We start from the raw sequence: 22,611 nt of genomic DNA on the forward strand, positions 1-22,611 counted from the left end.
TTTAAAAGTGTGTAGTTAAATTCCTTTATTTTTAATACCTTATTTATATTTCAAATAAGGTAAATAGATACATAACATTGAGACCTGATTTATTATAAAAAACGGGTATGAAGTTAATGCGGTACCTTTAAAAGTGTGTTGATATAGCAAATAGGCAAGGAGTGTACAAAGGTGTAGAGTTTGCTGAATTTTTTTGTTTTTTGTTTTGTTTTGGCCTATGGAAAGGGGTGTACCATGTACAATTGTTCACCCGGAATTTTGGTATTAAAAAATACGGTGTCATTGGATGAATCAACATGATCTAGACCATTCAAGCAGTGGGGCCCACCTGTTCTTTTATTTCCTCTAGGATTGAACGCAGTGTTATAACTTATAATTGACAAAAAGATAATGGGACCCATCATTTATTCAGAAGCCTTTTCTTCACATATTTCTATCATTTATGACAGGCTGTTTGGATATAGAGAAAATTATGAGATTTTGTTTTACAAAATCTATTTTTTATTTTTATTTTTAAGGAATATTGCAAACGCCCTAGACCATATACTTTGTATTTCATGGAATGTGTTTTTCCTTGGAAAAAAATTCATTTTCTCAGATACAAACGCCCCAGTATAGGAATTTTCCTTTGTTTGGTCTTTCAACCACACAGGCTCACTTTTGAACAAATTTTGTCTTCATTTATTTATTCATCTGACGTGGCTGCTCTCACATGCAACATATCATCCGCGAAATGCCTTCCGCGATGGACGCTAGCAAAACCCTATTTATTATTTTTAGATCCAATTAATATATGCAATCTCTACACCTGGGTGTTGTTTATCTTTTCTCAAGAAATAATAAAAGAGTTGTAAAATAATAGCACAATAAAATAGTACCCGTGTCTGGTAATAATCTTGGATCCGAAGCAAAATAAATTAGAGGAAACAGATATTGGATTGACGAAGGACAGAGACAAGGAGAAGATGATGTGGAGGACTATAGATTGGAATATTGAAGTTGGAATAGAAGGATGCACTGCTGAAATGTATTTAATTTGGTGGAGGGGAAGAGGCATTTCTGAAAAGACGTAATGTTTGATTAAATGATAGCTACCTATTCGCATCGATTGGTATTTCGCATATATTGGTATTCGCATCGGTATAGACTTTTCTGTTGAATGGTGATTGGAATGCGGTTTACATATATATTAATATTAATTTAATAAATAGGACATATGATTGAAAGATATATCTTGGAATGCATGTAGATTTTATTTGTAGTTTTTTTCCGTAATTGTCATATTTTACTACATTGTTTTGGTATTTTTTCCATAAGTTTTCAACTTTGCTTCCATTTGTCCGTAATTTTTCATTTTAAAGTTAGTATTCTGCCAATCTTTTTTCACATAGCCTTAATGATTATTACTTTTTGCTAGATTTTTTGCTAGCCACCTTTGCACAAATAGTACTTTGGCCAATCTTTGCACCTCCAAGTAAGCACAGGCGAGTTGTTGCCTCGGCGATGGTGGGTAGAGGGGGTGCCACGTGGCAGTACAACAGCACCGCGGTTTGGGTTTTTTAAGTTAAAAAAGGACGGTTTGAGTTTTTGCGTATTAAAAAAAAAGGACGGTTTGGGTTTTTGCGTATTAAAAAAAAGGACGGTTTGGATTTTTTGCATTAAAAAAAAGGGCTAGATGCGGTTTGCAGAGGGGGTGCCACGTGGCACACCGTCAGCGTACCACATCCAGCTTTATATATAAGTAATAGATTGGAGTATGTTAGTTGGCTCTTCAATGGGCAGAAGGACCACGGCTTGATTGATTAAGCAGTCATGCTAAAGGGGTATGCATTTCATTCATTTAGAGGGTATTTTGATATTTTTAAGAGTAATGTTTGGACAGACCAAATTTCCTAGTAATTCGCCCTCCTTTGCAGATAATTTGAAATCTCAGATGGACACTCCCAATCATGCTCTATGAATGATGAATTGAATACCTCCTGGGCAAGCAACACCAGAACGAAGGTTGTCTGCCTTGCCTCGAGGGCTTGCAAAAGGCATTTCGCAATTGGTCTGTGGCATGTGAGACCATGAGGATGAGGTTCTACAGGGCTAGGATTATCCTATGGAAATGATTTTTGGAGCAATCTATTTACGTTTAGTTCCATCTTATTGACAGTTTGGATCATCCCATGATGTGGTTTGTATAGTACTTTTTTGAAAAATACAGGAGGACTATGGGCTTACACCATATAAAATCTCCACCAATCGATAGGACAGGCTCGGTCGACACAAGTATCTGTTAACCAGCCACTCCATCTAATCGTTGCATTATAAGTTATCAGACAAACGGTCAAGATCCATTCTCACGCGAAGGAAGCTTCTTCCCATGCCACCCGACTCCAAAACCCTAACCGGGTTTCTGGCCCGCCTTTTGAAAAAACTCAAAGCGAACGTCCTTTTTAGCCAAACTCTTCTTCTCCAAAGAGCAAATTTCGCGCCGCCGCCGGCGACTGAGAAAATTACGAAAAATGCCGGCCGTCGCTGCTCACCAGTCCTTCCTCGCCGCTCCGGCGACCGGAATAAGAACCAGAAGCAGAACCAGAAGTTCCGGCGCACGGATGAGCCTAAAGGAAGACGGTCCATCCCTCGCCGTGGTCGGAGTCACCGGTGCAGTCGGCCAAGAGTTCCTCCGAGTAATCTCAGACCGAGATTTTCCCTACCGGAGCATCCGCATGCTCGCCAGCAAGCGCTCGGCCGGAAGTAAATTCTTATTTGAAGAGAAAGAGTATGTGGTGGAGGAACTGGATGATGAAAGCTTTGAGGGTGTTGATATTGCGCTTTTTAGTGCTGGAGGGTCAATTAGCAAGAAATTCGGTCCGATTGCGGTCGAGCGGGGTTCGGTTGTTGTGGATAATAGCTCGGCTTTTCGGATGGACGAAGGGGTCCCGCTTGTTATACCGGAGGTGAATGCTGAAGCAATGGGTCACATCCGATTAGGATCCGGTAAGGGTGCTCTTATTGCAAACCCTAATTGTTCTACTATCATATGCTTGATGGCCGCAACGCCTCTCCATCGCCACTCTAAGGTATACAAATCTCTCTCTCTCTCTCTACATATTTGTTTTGCTACATTACTTGAAGATTGTGGATTGTTGTGTATCTCAGGCCCTGTTGGGATTTTATTTTTGTTTATGTAATTTAGATTGAATTGATATGATCATGGTCGATTAAGGGGGATATTATAATAAATTGAAGGCCTCTCTAAGTAAAAATTGAACTGGGTCTGTTCAAGTTACTTTTTTTTTCTGAGTGTGTAAAGAATGTAGGAAATTTTGTAAGTATTTTTCCTTTCCAAACTTTTCCAGAAAATTCCTGCAATCCAAACATGGCTAGAGGAACTAATATGGGAGACTTCTCTTTTCCTTTGTTTGCTTTTGAAAAAAGACTGTGCTTTCGTCGACCTTTTTCTATTTCAATATCAAGGAGGCTGGAAAAATAGGGAAAAAAGAGGCTTGGGTTATGGGTTTAGTATCTCAAGAATCTTATTACAATTTGTTGTTATATTACCGTGCCTATGGATATTGGTGATCCTCATTGTAATAAAGCTCTCAAGATGAACGCTTTTTTTATATATTGAAAAAGGTACTTCCAGGAGGGGGAAGATTCTAGGGGTGTCAATGGATCCAAACGGTCTGATGGATCGTCCAAATCCAAACATTAATGAACGGGATCTAAACATATAAATAGGATCCATGGGCATATTTCGGATAATCAAAATTGGGATCCGAAAATTTTTGGATTGTGTATGGGCACGCCACAGATGCCCATTGGATAGTCACGATCCGAAATGAATTATGGGCAGTAGTCGACAAATAAGACTACTATGTCAATTAGGACCGTCTGGTTACAAATTTTGGATTATGTTGCAATATTCATCATTGATGGACATGGCTTAGCGTTTAGGGTTTACTGTCGAGATGGCTCATACACCACGTTTTGATATATTTTATTTACAGGTGGGTTGGCATCAATTGCTTCAAAATTAAGTGAGGAACTATTAAATTATACTAAAAATATATTTCCCCTAATTCTCAATTATATTATCAATGTGACCATCTTACATTTGTAGCTCTAAAATCACATTTGAATAGTTCCATGCATTAATGAATGATCTGGTCAAACTTTCTTTTCTCTTCTAATATTCATACACAAACCCTTAACCTCACCAATCTAATATTCACCACCTTTTGTTTTTAACGTTTTGGGCCTATTCAAATGGAACAAGCAATCCATGACGTAGACCCAATAGAACCTGGTCTTCCTTCCCTTTCACGTTTTACCCACTCACCCATGGAATATTTGCCGGCAGTATACTTGAATTGAATGAGCACTTCTTTTTAAAGCCCCCTTCATAGCACTGCTTTCATCCTTCAACCTCCTTAGAAAGATGACTCACAACAAAGCTTATTCTCTTGTGAAAGTGCCTTTTTCATGGGAAAAAGCCCCTGGAATATGCAAGGCAAATAGGGAGTGGGAGATTATTGGAGAGGAGGGTTTTAATATTCTTCCACTTCCTCCATGTCCTTCAGCTAGCCCTAGGATTGTTCTACACGATCTCCAAATTATACCTCCTCCAAGCCCATTTCAACCTCCCCTTAGCAATGCTTCAAAGAAGGGGCGTAAAAGGGAAGACCCATTTTTGGCTGCTTATATTGAGTGCACCAAAAACTCAATACTCTTCCATCATTCGCAATGTGGTATACTCAGGGCCAACTAAATGCCATACCAGCCACCCTATCCCTCTCTTACCACTTGGAGACACTAGTTTATCATGAAAAAAAAAATTCATGGTAGCCAAAGTTGCCCTTATAGATTGATTTTAATTTATTTATTATTTTAGTAATTTCTCCTACTGGGGCGAACTGGTGCAAATATGGTAGCCCTGTTTGGAATACAGGAAACAGTGGTTTATAAGATAGGTCATGTTGGGTGAAATAGCCCTAAATTGTAATTTTTGAACCAGTGAAGGGTATTTTTGTCAAAAGCCAAAAATTCTGGATTAGGGTTAATAAGCACTGATAACTCCACCTATGACTTTGATGAACACATGTTTTACATGTAAATTGCATATCTATTGCTTTTGTTGTTTCGGACACTTCTTGTGGAGGCTTAGGTTACATTGTGAATTGTGAATCGTCCCACGTATGGGGCATTAATGCGATGGCAACTATGTGGATCCTGCCCACGGGAAATGTACGTTAGCCATGTCAACAAGTATTTGTGTAGGAACAAGTTTCGACACCGTTGACTGCCTGTGAAAAATAGCGTGTCTTGTGGACCATAGTGTTCTGTTGTATTATGTGGACTAGGCTGGTGAGACCTTGACCAACGGGCAAACTACCAGATCACCTAGTGGCGCGGATAGCCCGGTTCCTCCACCTCCAATTGAAAGAGAGAAATTTTCCATTGCCATCTAGAAAGAATCAGATCGATCCATTAGAAAGCGACTGCCCATGTAAAGCCCCAATTCAAAAGGAAATTAAGAATAAGCACAAAAAGTGAGGCTCCAATTGTTAAAATAAGTTTATGAACTTGACTATGACTGACAAACTCCCCTATAAAATCCTCTATTTTTTGTAGCTTTGTCCCTGCTGATTAGATACTTTCTTTACTAGAAATTACCTCTGCCCCTATTGTACTCCAGCTGGGTAGTTTTCATCGCCTGTCCTGGGATAAGCCCATGGATTTGATGGCAGACTTGAAAAGCCACCTACAAACGATTTACGCCCGACCATTTCGAGCTCCTTGCACAAAGTTAGTCACAACAATGTTTTGATAAAGGGCACGAACTCAAACCCGTGGCATATGCTTTAGCTGACTGTCAAAGGCTGCTCACAGCCTGTTAGGAATCATAACAGCTTCTTTTAGGTAAGATGGGATATGATTAAACCTCCAGCCTCAAGGATGAAAACCAAAGCCTTAACAAACTGAGCTAGAGGCACAACCCCGGGAATTGTAACCTCTATTAATGCATATATGATAAAGTGAGTTCGTGTTAAGTATTAAGACGGTGGTGCCAATATCATTTTCCTTTATTCATTTGTTTTTGGGAAATGATATCTGCGCCAAGGTGTTTTGATAAACAAGAAAAACTTGTTTGTCGTGTAGTATTTAGAGGGTTTAAAGAGCTATTTGAGAACCTTAATATCCTCTGAAATCCCTTTAAATACTACACGACAAACAAGTGGAGCGCTTGTTTATCGAAACACCTTGGCGCAGATATCATTTCCCTTGTTTTTTTTTTATAAAAAGTCACTAAACAACAACATCCCATAATCACATTCTTCAAACGTGTGAAAGACCTGTTCGTTTGAGATTGTGACAACAGATTGTGTGCTCCCAGCTGATTATTGGACTCAAAATTAATGTAATTTGACTCCAATAATCAGTTGGGGGCTCACAATCAGTGGTCACAATCTCAAACGAACAGAGCCGAAATCATATTAGCAATAATCTAATTTTCACAAACAGCACAAATTATGGGCAGTAGTCGACACTATTATGTCAATTAGGACCGTTTGGTTACAAATTTTGGATTATGTTGCAATACTCATCATTGATGGACATGGCTTGGCGTTTAGGGTTTACTCTCGAGATGGCTCATACACCACGTTTTGATCATTTTTGTTTTTACAGGTGGGTTGGCATCAATTGCTTCAAAATTAAGTGAGGAACTATTAAATTATACTAAAAATATATTTCCCCTAATTCTCAATTATATTATCAATGTGACCATCTTACATATGTAGCTCTAAAATCACATTTGAATAGTTCCATGCATTAATGAATGATCTGGTCAAACTTTCTTTTCTCTTCTAATATTTATACACAAACCCTTAACCTCACCAATCTAATATTCACTACCTTTTGTTTTTAACGTTTTGGGCCTATTCAAATGGAGCAAGCAATCCATGACATAGACCCAATAGCACCTGGTCTTCCTTCCCCTTCACGTTTTATTCACTCACCCATGGAATATTTGCCGGCAGTATACTTGAATTGAATGAGCACTTCTTTTTAAAGCCCCCTTCATCACACTGCTTTCATCCTTCAACCTCCTTAGAAAGATGACTCACAACAAAGCTTATTCTCTTGTGAAAGTGCCTTTTTCATGGGAAAAAGCCCCTGGAATATGCAAGGCAAATAGAGAGTGGGAGATTATTGGAGAGGAGGGTTTTAATCTTCCACCTCCTACACAATCTCCAAATTATACCTCCTCCAAGCCCATTTCAACCTCCCCTTAGCAATGCTTCAAAGAAGGGGCATAAAATGGAAGACCCATTTTTTGCTGCTTATATTGAGTGCACCAAAAACTCAGTAGGGGGTAAGTTCTCTATGGAGAAGAAGAAAGGTGGTGGCCTTAAAGTGGGGATTGGTAGGTTTTCTTGCAGGCACTCTTGTGATGTTAGAGAGGAGAGCTTGGTAGTGCCTCAACTTTCTCGTCCTCAAAGAGATTATTTCTTGGGTAAAATGGGTTAGAGAGAGATAGAGAGGTCTGAGAAGTAAAGAGTCTGTTTCCTTCTTTAACAAGTTTCTTGTTCATTAGGGGTGGTAGTGGTGATAATTTTCATATGATTATTCCTTGGAATTTGATTATTAGTCTTTAAATTTGTTTTGTTGGGATTTTCTCCTTTTAGAAGTATTCAACCAAAAATGAACCCAGAAAGTATGGCTTTGGACACACCAAACAGGAAGAAAGAAGAATGTCTATTATATTTCATTAAGGCTGCTTTTGGATACGATTTGGATTTCTCACATTTGCAGTTGAGATTTGGAACTGGATAAGATCCTTAGATTTCCAAATCAGTTACACCAGTGAAAAAAATCCGATTTTCAAATCTGTAATGCAAGACATTATTTGGAAATCAATATTTGTGGCAATTACCTTCACCCTTGCTGCTCCTTGACCTTGCTGCATCTGTTACACCAGTGAAAAAAATCCGATTTTCAAATCTGTTCTGCAAGACATTATTTGGAAATCAATATTTGTGGCAATTACCTTCACCGTTGCTAAATCAATATTTGTGGCAATTACCTTCACCCTTGCTGCTCCTTGACCTTGCAGCTCTGGCTCTCTCTCTCTCTCTCTCTCTCTCTCTCTCTCTCTCTCTCGTACAACATGAGCTTGAGGATGATTGATGTATTTGGTATCCAAAACTCAAATCCATATCCAAATACAAAAACATGCGGTATCCAAACGTGGCCTAATGGAAGCAATAAATCAAAGGTTGTAAGAACATTTAGACATAAAGAGGAGAACATTTTTTGAACTTGTAATTGTGCTCTTCACTTTTTCATAGCATTCACCCACCTTTGAAAACAAGGTAAACTTAAGCTAGAAAAAAAAATCTCATAAAAGAAGACGGCAATATATGAAAATTGAAAAATTACCAACAACTCAGTTTAGGCATAGTAAGACAAAAGAGGAAATGTGGAGAACTAGGTTTTTACATGAGTTCCTGATGAGAGGAGAGAAAGTCAAAGGCATTCCCTCTTCTTCTTCTTCTTTGATAGAGAAGTTTTTTTTGCGACAGCAATTTCTTCAAAAGCCTTTTCGAGAGCATGCATTGCAACATTGTAAATATTTACAGTTCCTGCCCCTTCTGCAGCGAATTTGGAGGCCAGCCAACATAGAGAATCATATCGCAAGGACCAAGATTTTTGATAATTTACATTCATTTCAGCACCCTCTTCATCTAAACTAACTCCACACATGGCATATCTTGTCCATCGTTTCAAAATGTAATGAGATGGGAGTAACATTATGTTTTTCATAGAGAAGACTCTTAAGATATGTCTGCAAAGAATACCGGAATACTCAAACATCTGACAGCTACAACTCGCCTTCACTTCCGAAGCATTGCATATAACAGTATATGCCTTCTTCTCTAACCCGAATTCTACAACCCTGAATGTGCCATTTGGCCCATCCTCACTAATTATTTCTGCAATATGACGAAGACTCTGAAACAACTGTTCTTGAATTTCCAAGAAAATTGTGGTTGTAAAAGTTTCTGACGCTTGGTTTTCCATAGGTGACCCTGTTCTCATAACCAAGTTCGTGCAACTTGTCTTGAAATCTTCTTCAAGTTCCTTTTCATACTGCCTATCTATAGCCTTCTCACACTGATAAACAAATTCCTTCAGGCAGGTATCTCCATCCATTTCTTCACTAAAAAATGAGTTTAAACTTTCATTTTGCTGGGTAACAGACATATTGGTATAGAATATGTCCTGTAAGTATGGTTGGACCCAGTGTTCTCGACTTCCATGTAACAGTTGAAGCCATTCATTCTCTCCAAGTTCATATTTATCTATGAACGACCACCGAGATGATTCGAAGTCATCATTTGGCTTTGTCACATTAATGCAATTAAGAAAATCCTCTGCTAAATTTTGTTGTTTACATCCTAAATGACCCAACTTCTCTGTAAAATTTCTAAAATATGCCACTTGGTAAAATGGTGACGAGTTCTTGGGAATACCTTTGTAATTGCTGCTCCTACGGTTGGATCTTGATCAGTGATTAGTGTAGTAGGATTACGTCCAGACATCGCTTCAAGAAATGTATTAAATAACCAAATAAAGGAAGCTTCAGTTTCATCAAGTAATACTGCACAACCAAATACGACAGGCTGTCTATGATGGTTCATCCCTTTGAATGTAGGGAATGGCATCCTAGTTTGATTGGTCCTATATGTGGTATCAAATGTAACAACATCACCAAAGTACTTGTAGGCCATTCTTGACCTAGCACCCGCCCAGAAAAGGTTGGTGATATGAAATTCTTCATCAACTTGTACCGCATAGAAAAAGAAAGGATCCGTTGCCTGCATCTGCTTGAAACATTCTAATACATCCTTACCATCTCTTCCAAAAATCCTATTTCGAAGACTTTGAATATAGTCTGTGCATCCTCGCAGAGTGAAGTCAATGTTATTGGGTCCACTAGATTGATCTCTTAGGACACATATAGCACTATTGGGGCATATTCCTGCTCCATCAAAACCATTGATCAAGTTTCTCATAGAACTAGATGTTCGCCTATGAGACCGAAGAAGAGGCACTTATCTTGGAGACACCAATGCATGGTTATGGTCCTTTACAAATTTTATAACTCTCCATTTCTCAGAATCTTCCTTCTTTATCTTGAGCATTGCCTTGCAACCTTCCCTAGTATGCGGTCGTTCATTTTTGCACTTCGTTCGACGAAAACCCTCTTTGGAACATACAAATTCTAGCCCAATAGTGATTCGATCACGCCTTGAATCTCAGATTGACGCGGATGCTAAAACCCACATATCTAGCATATTCATCGTAGAATATCCTAGTAGCTTCCTCAGAATCGAATTCCATGCCCACATATGGTTCAACATCTGCAGGTCTTCCAGATTTGAGTTATTTACCACTTCATCAAACTCACTGGCTTCCACTGCCATGCCACATTCTTTGGTATCTTGTACACCCATATAAGATTCTTTAGATGCATTACCTTTGTTTGTGATGCCTTCATAATGTCATTCAGAAAAATCTGCAACAAAGTTGAAATATAACTAAATGCAACACCTCCTTCCTAACCCCATAAGCAATCAAATGCATGAAGGTTTATTGACAGTTTGACACAGTTATTCCAACATATCTATAAATTTAGTCACAACCTATAAAAAAGCCCAAAAAACATGCAGAATAACAACATATAACATCCAAGATTGCAGAATTCTTTTCATTAAATTATAACAATTCACTACAGATAATGGTTCTGAATTTTCATTCAATCAACCCCCAAATGTAATGTAAGAAAAAAAAACAAAAAAAGCTAGAGCATTTTTGGGAAATTTGAAGCTTGCTTATTGTGGGTATACTGTAAAATAATTCATGAATTACACTTTGGAAGTGGGTATAAATGGAAGTACTATTGCTCTGAAGTAAGAATGCTTACCAGTTCTAATCTAATCTCAAATAAATAGGGATATGATTCTCTAGTATCTTTCATACCTCTCTACTACAAAGAATATCAAGAGTTTAGACCCTCCTATATAGGTCTACACTTATCTAGATGTCTAGACTCATCTATTATTTTCTAGAGAGTTTTGGAGCATAAGAACCTTAAGTTCTAGGTTTGCTTCTCACGAAACCATGAAATATTAGACTCTGGCTCATGAAAGAATACTTCTTCCTATTAACATAGAGAAAAGAGTTTCTCGTGATGGAGAACTCTTATTACTTGTGGTATGTGAGACAGATTTCTTCTTCAGCCTTGCTGTAAATAAAGATACTGTTGAAGTAAGCCATACGAAAATTTTAAACAAAAGGACAGAAACCTTGAGTCATTACTATCATAAAGGAGTTGGGAGCATTTTAGGTTTAGACTTTAGAGATATAGAGAAAATGAGTTAGGATCTCCTCCATAGAGCTCCCGGCCATGGCTTGCTCTTCTCTTCTTCTCAGAGTGTTGGCCAACCTAACATGCTTGTTCTAGAAGTGGACTCCATATGATGATAAAGATGGACAAACCATTCTCTTTTTTTTTAAGGTATGCATTATTCCATAAGATTCTACATCTATTGCATTGGCTTTTATTGTTGGTGATAAATTGTGTGATTCAAGAATCAATATATGGTTTTGCAATCCAAAATTGGCCGACATGAGTGCCGGGTCGGTCGTTGCAAAGCAATTTACAATGAGGTTGGAGTCATCTTCTCTGGTTTAATAGGTTCAACCAGACCAACCCATGCAATGGACAGGGTGTGTTCGGTGGTACAAAAGCCAGGATAGTTTAGGGGTTTTGATTTGCATTTGGGTGCCACGTCAGCACAATCTCTTATTTGGTTGCCAATATAGCATCAAAATCCCTAGACTATCAAACAAGTTTTATAGGTAATTATTGCATCTCTGTTGACTTGGCATCCATGTCCCCTCCTTATAACTTCCAAGCCAAATTTCTCAAAAAAGGTGGAATTTGGCTTGGAGAATGATGTTTTTTCCCCTTCTCCCTTTCTCTCTCTTCTCTTTCTATATTGGTAATGACACGCCCTCCCACTACGAGGTTGCAACCAAACACTACGTAGCACAATTCTACGAGGTAAATTCTAGGTAAATCAAATGTTTGTCTCCTCCCATTGACTACTTATACCACTAATCTACAAGGTAACTACTTGCAACCAAACAGAGCCTAACGTTCTCACTACATGGAATAAAATTAAGCTCTTGTTAACACGCCTACAACCCCCATTAAGAGAAATTCTATTGTCGATACTCAGTTAACTTGATAATGAATCTTCTAGGGGTGTCAACGGATCCACTTTGGTTCGGATCCACCTATGTCACAGTCACAACCCATTCAAATTCCTTATCGGTCGGGTCGGAGTCGGATTGTTCTTGGGATCCTACTTTCCACGTCATGATCCGATCCATTTTAATTCGGACCATCCATCGGAGTGGCCTATTATGACCCACTAAGCTAAGTAAACAATTAATTTTTTTAAAAAGAGATAGAATGACAGTCCACTATTAGTGTGTCTCTATGCATTTTCTTCAACTAAATTAAAAATTTATCTATGTTTACTCTATGTGTATAATAGTGCTTGTAAGCAATAAAACTAATCAAAATTACATACACAAATATAATGTATAACTATTATCAAAGAATATGATGCATAAAGAAAAAATCCCCTCTCTCTTTTCCTTCGTGAAAGTATGAAATGAAACGACTGAAATGAGTGAAATCGCATTCCCATCCGATTCATTAAGTGATAAGAGAGGTTTTGACGAAAATACCCTTCATAGAACGATTAGCTTTAACAAAATTTGGAGGGTATTACTCTCTCTCTCTCTCCTTAGGCCAATGCGAGGTCACTTGGGTTAGGCTGACTCAAGGAGAATGTTAGGGCATTGCATTTGTGCCGCACAGGTGTGAAGCTAAGGAATAGTAGGCCCATGACAATGTGATCGCACTTTTAGGGGGTCGTTGATAGTTTTAAAGAGCATGCTTCTAAGTAAATAAGGAGACAGGAGATTTTGTAGCACAATTCTAGATTCCTCATATGGCAGTTGGAAAAATGAACAGCTAACACGTCTAATATGACATTTCTAGTTTTTTATGATAGAGAGACTAGGTTTTCATCTTACAGAGTTCTTGATTGTGGTTTGGCTCTTCTCTTCCCATCGGAGTGACGGCCAACTTCGAGTGGAGGCTGGTTGTTCCGGGTGTTAAGGGACCGAAGATCATTGATAACTATGGACATGATATTCTCTCGGTTATCAGGTATGCATCATTCCACCGGATTCTACCTTGCAATGGTATTGTTTCTTCTTTGCATGCGCAATGAATATTGTGATTTCATGGTTTTTTAATCCATAGATCCCTCACATTCTTCAACGGGTTCTGCAATTCCTTTTTTGTTTATTTTCATTGCTCTAATGCTGATCATGACTATTGTAATTGTATGTGGCTGAGTTTCTTCTTTCATATTCATGTTGGGTTTTTTTCTGATGTATAAAAAATGCACTCTTAGACATTTGTCCAACAAAAAAAAAAGGCACAAGCGGATGCGCATCCAGTGGCACGAAGTTGGGTCTTTAGATGCATTTAACTGCTTATATAGTGATTTGCCTTCCATTATATCAGAAATTCTTCATGGATATATGTGCAGGTCGAATGTACTATTTATGAATTTTTTTTCTTGAATGGTACTATTTATGAATGTTAGTATGATGATTAAAAGATTAATGGTATCTGTTCTTCAGAAAATTTATTTACTCTCAGTTTATCAACTGGATGCCAGTATTAATGTTAGGGCTGCATGATTCAATGACTGGAATGTTTATAAAATGACTAACACTGAGGCTCCTTGCATCGTATATGAATGTGCCAGGTAACACGAATGGTTGTTAGTACATATCAGGCAGCCAGTGGTGCTGGTGCTGCAGCCATGGAAGAGCTTGAACTGCAGACTCGTGAGGTTTTCATCTATTATACTATTTCATGTCCTTCCATCCATCATGATTGTTATATATTTTCATCTGTTGTGGAGATTACATTTATCTGTTGTGTACTATTAGGTCCTGGAGGGCAAGAAACCAACGTGTAAAATTTTTAATCAACAGGTTTGTCTTCTAACCTTCCAAATTCTCCCTACCTTGAATAAGTGAATCGATATGAAGTTTTATTCTATCAGGGTGTCAGTTCTTAATACCTGTAATTAATGCAGTATGCGTTTAATCTGTTCTCACACAATGCACCAGTTCTTTCAAATGGATATAATGAGGAGGAAATGAAAATGGTGAAGGAGACGAGAAAGATTTGGGTAACTTTAGTGAAATTTATACTCTTCATTATTCAAATTTGGTCTTCCAGATGTTTTTTGAAAGATTTAGTTTTCTTAGTGGCCATAATCCATATTTCCTAATTCCTCTGCAGAATGACATGAATGTCAAGGTGACCGCTACTTGTATACGAGTCCCTGTTATGCGTGCACATGCTGAGAGTGTGAATCTCCAATTTGAGAAGCCACTGGATGAGGTAATCTGTGAACTGTCAATTATAATGTTGCTTCTAGAGCTCAAATTTTAGTTACATGATGATTTCCACTTAAACGCTATACCTGTTGCCAGTATAATTCTTGTGATAACTCATTTTTCCTATATGGATCACTCCAGTCTGTAATGTTAAATTATTACATATACTTTATGCAATAAATGTTAGATTCAATGTTATGTGTTGTTTCAAATTGTTTTTTCTCGATTATTATTATGTAGTTCATTGTAGCATTAACTGTTGGTGTACATCTTCTTCTCTTGGTTTTTATTCTCTTCATTTGATTGGCTGTTTATCCTAACTTTTCAATTTACTGCAGTTTTAGTTCAGAAAATAGGTGAGTGTTTTGGAACAGCAAAGTACTACCGAAAATGGAGAAATAGTGGGGTACCTAGTTTTTTATTTATTTCTTATTTTATTACTGCAGATTTTGTGTTATTACTGCAAGAAAAAATAGGAAGGAGACTGAGTAGAAGACTTTAAATAAAAATACCAGCTGAAAAGGTAAAAAATAGAAAAGTTTAGAAAAATAGTAAAAACGAAGTTAAAATAGGGAAAAATATATAAAGGAAGATGTTAAACAGATTTACAGTGAAAAACCTAAATAAAAAGAGGTGTCCATAGATCATATTTTTATTCATTTAAAGCACCGTATGTAATTTGGGTTGTGTTCTATTTTTGGAATAAAGTTGGGGTTTTTCTTAAGTAGGTGGTTAATAACTTCTCCCAATGGGGCAACACTGAGTTTGTTGACGAAGGACAAATGCTTTGGAAAGTGTCCCTCTTGTTGTTATTTGGCATGTTTTAGGTGGAAAGAAACATAAGAATTTTGAGTGAAAATTTGTAGGAAGGATTGTGTTGGAGACCAATATTTCTATTGGCTTAGTCCTTACAAGGCTCTTTGGGGTTTGTTGTTAGTTGGTAGAGGAGTAGTAGAAATTGGGAAATAGTTTCTTTGAGTAGGTCAACTGTGATCGGTCAGAGACTACCATGGGATCTTCCACCGAGAATAGGTTCTAACATGTAAGAAGAGGGATTCGAAGAGGTTGTCATCAGGCTTCTTGGACATTGGCTCGTTTCTTTTTTTGTAGAATGGGTTATTTCTCGCTCACTACCTATTTCTTTTTCACATAGCATATGTCCCGCAAGCGAAGCAGTGGAGTGTTTAGCAAGAAAGGGGGTGGAGAGGCCGAGGCTTACCGTTATGAACTTGATTTCCCTGTGGGGTGGATCACATCTTCGTTTTTTTTACTCTCAAGGGGGAGGTTATTTCCTTCTTTTTTTCTTTCGAGTTTTGTTGCTGGTTGTTGGTATTTTGTTGGGTGTTTCTTCTTTTTTCAATACATCTTCATTATCCATTAAATAAAGAAAAGAAAAAAAAGGTCGGTGGTGAGCCAACCTCCATTTGTTGTTTATGGAGTTGAAATTTATTAATGGAGCAAATTTAAGATTTTTGCCTTTCTACATTTTGTATTCATGTGGCTGCCATCCAAACTTTCCATGTTCTGCCTGCTCAAAATGAATTCATTTGTTTGGGTTTTGGTTTTTATGTATGATTTAATTTCTGTCCCATGTTCAAATATGGCTGTACTCTGAACACAATCTGTATGTTGATTGGTCTTGATTGGTCTTGATTGGTCTAGGATACTGCAAGGGAGATTCTTAAGAGAGCTGCGGGCGTAGTCGTTATAGATGACAGGGCTTCCAATCACTTCCCTACACCTCTTGAGGTTCTCTCTCTCTCTCTCTCACACACACACACACAACTCATTATCTACTGTATTTTGATACTCATTATGTACTGTATTTTGAAAAACAATCTGTTGTATTGACTGCAGGTATCATACAAAGATGATGTTGCTGTTGGTCGGATTCGTCGTGATGTTTCACAAGATGGAAATCATGGGTAAGATTGGTTATTATGTGTTCATTTATCTTCTCTATCCATGTTTACTAATCATAGCGAAAATTTGTAACAGGTTGGACATATTTGTCTGTGGCGACCAGATTCGTAAGGGGGCTGCTCTGAATGCGATACAGATAGCGGAGCTGTTGCTGTAGTTCATATGGAATTTGGATGTGAAACCACCGCTAATATCCAGTTTTGATTGAAGAGAGTAGGGACGGGGAATTATGTTTGTTTCTTAATTATAGGAATAAATATGTTTGTCTTGAAATTACCGGACTAAGGTGATCTTGCCTACCTGACGAAGCAATTTTGAGTTATGATTTATTCAATAGATGAATAATTTATTGTGTTGTGTTTACTCATATCTGCATGCTTGTCATTCACATGTGCTGACAAGTAGCTTTTGATTATTGTGATTTTTGCATCAATCAATCTCAACCGCTGTCTGCTAGTACAGGGATCTGGATCGTTTGTTTCCAAGAGGACGATCTTAATTGATTTGAGGCGTCCATCTGATCGGCCCTACGTTGGATCTCCAATGGCCTGAAAATCACATCAGTCAAAGATTCTTGTGTCCCATAATATATAATTTTGGTTCATGGAGGTAAACCCCACTGCTTATTCATAGTTTCTGTACTTTTTAGAGCATGGCTTTTGTTGTTGTATTACAATGAGGTTGCCCTTACTTAGGTATTTGAATGTTAGGTAAAAGTTTTCATGGAAACTTTTCCCTGGAAAATATGGTTGCACTCTTCAATGGCTTCTCATTTTCTGCTTTCCACAGCAGACCCTGCTTCGTACCAAAAATTCAACAGTTTCCTTAGTGTTACTACAATACCCTCTGTAAATACCCCTGTACATGAACTAGACCAATGTAGTACAAGATTACTTCCATAAACCATCAGGCGAACCAATAAACATTGGGATATGTTGTATTTTGATGAGGGCACTCCTCACTTTATTAAAAGTACGGTATGGCCAGCACCATAAGATGATCCAAACCGTCCATTAGATGGGCCACAGACTAAATAGGTTGTGCCCCAAAAATAATTTCCATGAGCAAGTTCTTTTGGTTTCCACCGTCCACATATGTCATCCAGCAAACGCTCATCCATATTCTCAAACAAAGGGACCTGTCAACCATTAAAATTTGAATATTTGAATTGTCATAAAGGAAAAGGAATGAGGGAGTTAGGCACGACCCCCACCAGATATATTGATAAAGTAAGAAAGATACAGCAAGAGAGCCCAAAAGGCAACCCCCAACAGCAGTGCAAGAGGGGGGAAACAAAAACAAACACCTAAGCTCAGCGAGCAAAAGAAAACAGCCAAAAAAAACCAACTAAAAACAGCAAAATGGAGGCAAAGAAAAAATAACCCCAAAGAAGAGAACAGCATCCACAAGCCCGAAACCAGACAGAACCCACAAGCCCGGATCCAGACAGCCAAGATCACATTATCCTATCTTTGCAGGAGGTTTGAAGATAGAGGGAAGGATGCAGGAGGAAGCTCGACGAAGTAGGAGAGCCGGGGACTTTCCTTTTTTCCTTTCTCACCATGGCCAAACAGAGATGACGCTTGATACCCCTCCTATGATCCTTGGGTAAGTTCCGGGCTAAGATTTCTTCATCCACCCCCCTTGTTCCCAACTACTTGTATTGATCATATCGTCTAACACATTCCCTAAGATCTTGTCAAAGCAAGTGGTGATGCATCCATTGCTCCGATTCACACCATTTGACTCTTCATCTCTTCAAGCCGAATTGTCAATGATTGAAGATATGTCTATAGCAACAGAGGAGCACTCAAACGTTGACATTCCATGTGGACTTGCAACTCATCGACATGCTACAATCCGACACCCATAATCCAACAGAGATATTTTCTGAAGAAAAAGCTTCCAACTTGATCATAAATCGGGCTTCCACATTCTCTTGCCAAACAGATTTTCGTGTACATGTATAATAAAAATAAAAACAACAACAATAATATCTGCATTTGCATCAACTTTACCAAGATGTTGCCAATAAGGAGAGGATTGTGAATTAAGCACTGCATTTCTTCTGTGATGAAATATTGAAAAGCTTGCCACAAATATCTGCATTTGCTGATCATACGATGCTCTTTTCATCCCAAATACGGGTGCCTCAGATGGAGGAAATTGAAATTTCAGTTCTCTTTACAAGAAATGATTTGAGTAAATTGGAGAACAAAGAGAGATAACATGTACTTGCTCTAGAGGTACCCACCTATGCTTTCATCCAAATGCTTTGATATACCGAAATCTCTCTCTAATTCAAAAGTAGGTAAACATCGAGCTGTAAAGAAAATTTTGGTGTATATCACAGGTGTCCTCTACTGGGGTGGAGCAGATGCTGAATGTGCCTGATGAAATGGATCGCTTCAAAGAGTTGTCATGAGAGTCTGCTACATAGGAGAAGAATCGAAAAACAAGTAAAAGGATGGGGTGTTCTTGGTGGAGCCCATTGAAACTACATTGGGGCAGTGCACGTGGAAGCTGACAGACGTGAGAGAGACTGGAGATGTTGCAAGTAATGGAAGATTGTTGAGTAGGAAGAAAAAGGATTACCATTCAAAAAAAGAGAAGGAAGCAGAAGGATTGGCGACTAAGGTTGCAGCTTGGAATGCTAAAAAAAAGTGTGACATTGTACATAGAATTCTAGTAACAGAGACATAAAATTTTCAAATTCTCGTAAGAGAAGAATTTTTGAAGAACCAAACCATTTTATATCAAGGTGACATTGTACATAGAATTCTAGTAACATAGACATGAAATTTTCAAATTCTAGTAAGAGAAAAGAAATTTTGAAGAAAAAAACCAATTTATATCACGTGATAAAGTATTTGACAACAAGCACCTTTATTTCATGGCAAAGTTTGCAACAAGGACGCTACTCATCTAAATTCTATGCTGTTCTGCGACTTCCGGAGAAATCTAGCAGGACTGAATGGTGTGAGATCTACAATACTAGCATGGCCATCCAGAACAAGCTCTGCCATGGCAGCCCCAGTCGCCGGTCCATTGAGTATTCCCCAGCAACTATGGCCTGTCGCAACGTAACACCCCTTCACATTCGGCATCTCTCCAATAACAGGTCGATTGTCTTCAGTGCACGGCAAGAAACAGGCCTGCTCAGCCACAACACTTGCTTCCCCTTCCGCCAATGATCTTGACACTGTCGCCGCAACCTTGTGCAGCATTTTTATAGATTCTGGATTGCCCGTAATCTGCTCTGGATCATCTGGCACCTCGGCCTCCTCCGACATCCCGCACAAGTAAACTTCCCCTGAGTTGATCCCATTGATTCAAATTTCAGCAAAAATGAACTTCCCCAAAATTTAGGGTTGCAACTCGGGTCGGGGTCTCCAGAACCCTGCCCTACTTGAGAAATTATCTCGGGTTGGATGGAGTTTTTATGGGAAAACCCAAGATTCATAAACCGAACTCTATCAGAGAGAGTTTCTTGGGTTAGGTTGGTCGGCTTTTTAATGTTTAGCTTAGGATAGTGACTAATTTCAAAGATTGTAGAAAACAACAAATCTTCACGCCAAAAGTCTTTAAATTTAAGTCATCAAGTGCATAAAGTGTATAAATTTAAGAGGGAAACTACCTATTCAAATCACACACCCGACCACCTTTAGACCCAACCCAACCCAACCCAACCTAAGATTGGGTCAACCTGAAAACAAACCCAACACAAGACCCACGGTTTCTAAACCCAACTCGGGGCATTTTCAAGTCCAGTAAAACCCAACCCAAGTTGCAACCCTACTGCCAGAATTGAAAGACATTCATTCCAATTTCTATAAAACACAAAAAAAATCAAAATGACAAATTGCAGCTAAACAATCTGATTGATTAGATGAATACCTGTCGGTCTTGGATACACTTCAGGATCAAAGGGCTTTGCTCCTCGGCCCGGATAGTAAGTAAGAAATAAAGCATCAGGGGTTATAGCATCTGGGTCTTTGGGCTTCAACACAATACTATGTGCTTTCAAACCAGAAACCTGAAAAATATCAGAAAGAAAAGAAAACCGACCAGACCACGGACCAAGAGCCAACACCACACCCATAGCCTGAATAGCCCTAATCTCCCCTCCCTCTTCTTTAATCAAAACCCCTTTCACTCTCCCCTCATCTACCTCAACCCTCTGTAATTCCCCAATAATCAGCTCCAATCCATGATCCTCCATAGCCGATGACAAGATCCTACGGGTGAAAAGCTTTGGGTGGACTTGGGCTGTAGTTTCAACGGTCCCGATCGTCCTAGGGTTTTTAATCGGTCCGTCCACCCAGGAAGGAACTAGGGTTTTTAGGGTTTTGGAATTGGTAGGGGAAGTGTTGGGGTCGATTGAGAGACTGAGGGTACGGAGAGGGCGGTAGCCATAGGATCGAGGGCCATCGAGGGAGTCGGCGAGGGAACGGTGGAGATTGAAGCTGGTGCGTGCGAGGTGGGAGAGGGGCCCACCGTCGCACCAATCGAGGGCCAGGAATCCTCCGGCCTTGCCGGAGGCGGCACAAGCGACGGAGGATTTCTCGATTAGGGTTACGGTGATGGTGGGCCCTGCTTTCTTGGCGAGGAAGAAGGCCGTACAGACTCCGATAACGCCACCCCCGCATACCACAATTCGTTTCTTCTCTTGGGAGGAGGACTCTTTTTCCATGGTGTTAGAGTTGGAAGGAGGCAACGTTCTTGCTAGGCAAACGGGCCTGAATGACACCGCCATATACCTTATCTCTCTCACAACACTGTCCCGACGTTTGGATTGGGAAGCACCCCGGGTGTTTTGATATTTGCACTCTTCTGGTACAAGTTTCAAGTTACAATGTTTCATGACTTCAGCCATGATTACAACTTTAGACAAGGGTGTCATTATGAGTGGAGAGAGAGAGAGGGAAGAGAAGAAGAATATAGCACAATTCTCTAGAAAATTACATGGAAGAGTTCTGAGATAGAAGAGAAAGAAGAATAGAGCACAATTCTTTAGAAAATTACACGGAAGAGTTCCAAGAGAATGCTGATGTCACCTCCCTTTTTCCACAAAAATCAAATAGATTTTTGTTTTTTACTAGCAACCAAATGAAGCAAGAAGGCAAATGTCCCATCTCACGACCCTTCAATAGATTAAATGTCCACTATATTTCAAAAAGTAAAGTGAGGCCCACCTCATAGGGTGATCCAAGCCGCTCATTTGTTGGACCACAACTTTAATAGGCTGTGAGCCCGACCCCGACGGGTTCAACCCGATTTTGGATCAGGTTGGGTTGGCATTATTTCCTTAGGTTGGGTTGGGTTAGGATTGAGAAAAGCCAACCCGATTTAATTTCGGTAAATCGGATAGGGTTAGGGTTGAGACCTTGGCAATCCGACCCGACCTCCTTCCTGTAATTTTATCTTAATTTTCTTTGGGTTATTGTATTTTTTTGTTTTGCCCAAGGTGAACGCGAACCAACACAACTCAACCCAACCCGATTTCGGGTAGATGGGTTGGGTTAGGGTTGACCATCCTCAACCTAAGGCTCAGGTTGGGTTGGGTTGGGTTAGGGTTGAGGGAAATATTAGGGGTGCAACTCGGGTTGGGTTGAGGCCAACCCAAACCCAACCCGGCCCGACCCGACCCGACCCTTTTTGCCAACCCGAACCCAACCCGAACTCAACCCGGGTTGAGAAAACTCACTCAGCCCGAACCCGAACCCTACCCAAACTCAACCCAATCCGACTTTTTTCCTGGTTGAGCCCGCCCAAGTTGCACCCCTAGAGGAAATGCTATCTCGGGTTGGGTTGGGATTGGCCTCAACCCGATCCAACCGGACCTGAGTTGCACGCCTACTTAGAGATGGTCCTGCGTTGAGCTTGGCTTCTGCAGAGGACCTGCAACTTGCAAGCAAAGAGAATGCATTGGCAAGGATTGGATTTGGACTCCAGCATTACTAATCCACCATTTCTCTTTGCTTTTTCTTTTTTATTATTAAGAATAGTCATTCCAAGTATTATTACTAATCTTTTCTTGCATTTTATTCTGCTTTCAAAAGAAAAAAAAATGACAAATTATTGTGGATGTTTGGTACTGTCACCCCCCTCTGTCCCTCTTGCTTGGTA

At 39.3% G+C, this 22,611-nt stretch overlaps 2 protein-coding genes and 1 pseudogene across 2 annotated transcripts; 1 reads left to right on the forward strand and 2 right to left on the reverse strand.

Moving 5' to 3' along the window:
- Nucleotides 1–2,210: 2,210 nt before the first annotated feature.
- LOC143854391 (semialdehyde dehydrogenase family protein) lies at nucleotides 2,211–16,845 on the forward strand. Its single transcript, XM_077364344.1, has 8 exons — nucleotides 2,211–3,068; nucleotides 13,917–14,003; nucleotides 14,104–14,148; nucleotides 14,253–14,348; nucleotides 14,462–14,563; nucleotides 16,222–16,308; nucleotides 16,417–16,484; nucleotides 16,558–16,845. Exons 1-8 carry the CDS (start codon nucleotides 2,511–2,513, stop codon nucleotides 16,637–16,639), a joined length of 1,125 nt encoding a protein of 374 aa, XP_077220459.1. The 5' UTR covers nucleotides 2,211–2,510; the 3' UTR covers nucleotides 16,640–16,845.
- Nucleotides 8,128–10,511, reverse strand: LOC143854744 (protein FAR1-RELATED SEQUENCE 5 pseudogene; annotated as a pseudogene).
- Nucleotides 16,846–19,311: 2,466 nt separating the features above from the next.
- Nucleotides 19,312–21,373, reverse strand: LOC143854390 (FAD-dependent oxidoreductase family protein). Its single transcript, XM_077364343.1, has 2 exons — nucleotides 20,380–21,373; nucleotides 19,312–19,795 (listed from the first exon to the last, which is right to left on the reverse strand). The coding sequence occupies exons 1-2, from the start codon at nucleotides 21,356–21,358 to the stop codon at nucleotides 19,404–19,406; spliced, it is 1,371 nt and encodes a 456-aa protein (XP_077220458.1). The 5' UTR covers nucleotides 21,359–21,373; the 3' UTR covers nucleotides 19,312–19,403.
- Nucleotides 21,374–22,611: the final 1,238 nt, after the last annotated feature.

The sequence above is a fragment of the Tasmannia lanceolata genome, unplaced genomic scaffold, assembly GCF_043159265.1.
Source record: "Tasmannia lanceolata isolate RefF3 unplaced genomic scaffold, GAP_Taslan_0.1 ptg000020l, whole genome shotgun sequence".
Lineage (NCBI taxonomy): Eukaryota > Viridiplantae > Streptophyta > Magnoliopsida > Canellales > Winteraceae > Tasmannia > Tasmannia lanceolata.

Coding starts and splice junctions, on each gene's coding strand:
- LOC143854390 (XM_077364343.1), bottom strand. CDS start 21,358: ATGGCTGAAGTCATGAAACATTGTAACTTGAAACTTGTACCAGAAGAG. Junction 19,796..20,379: donor AGTGTATCCAAGACCGACAG/GTATTCATCTAA, acceptor GGATCAACTCAG/GGGAAGTTTACTTGTGCGGG.
- LOC143854391 (XM_077364344.1), top strand. CDS start 2,511: ATGCCGGCCGTCGCTGCTCACCAGTCCTTCCTCGCCGCTCCGGCGACC. Junction 14,149..14,252: donor GTAAAATTTTTAATCAACAG/GTTTGTCTTCTA, acceptor TAATTAATGCAG/TATGCGTTTAATCTGTTCTC. Junction 14,349..14,461: donor AGGAGACGAGAAAGATTTGG/GTAACTTTAGTG, acceptor ATTCCTCTGCAG/AATGACATGAATGTCAAGGT.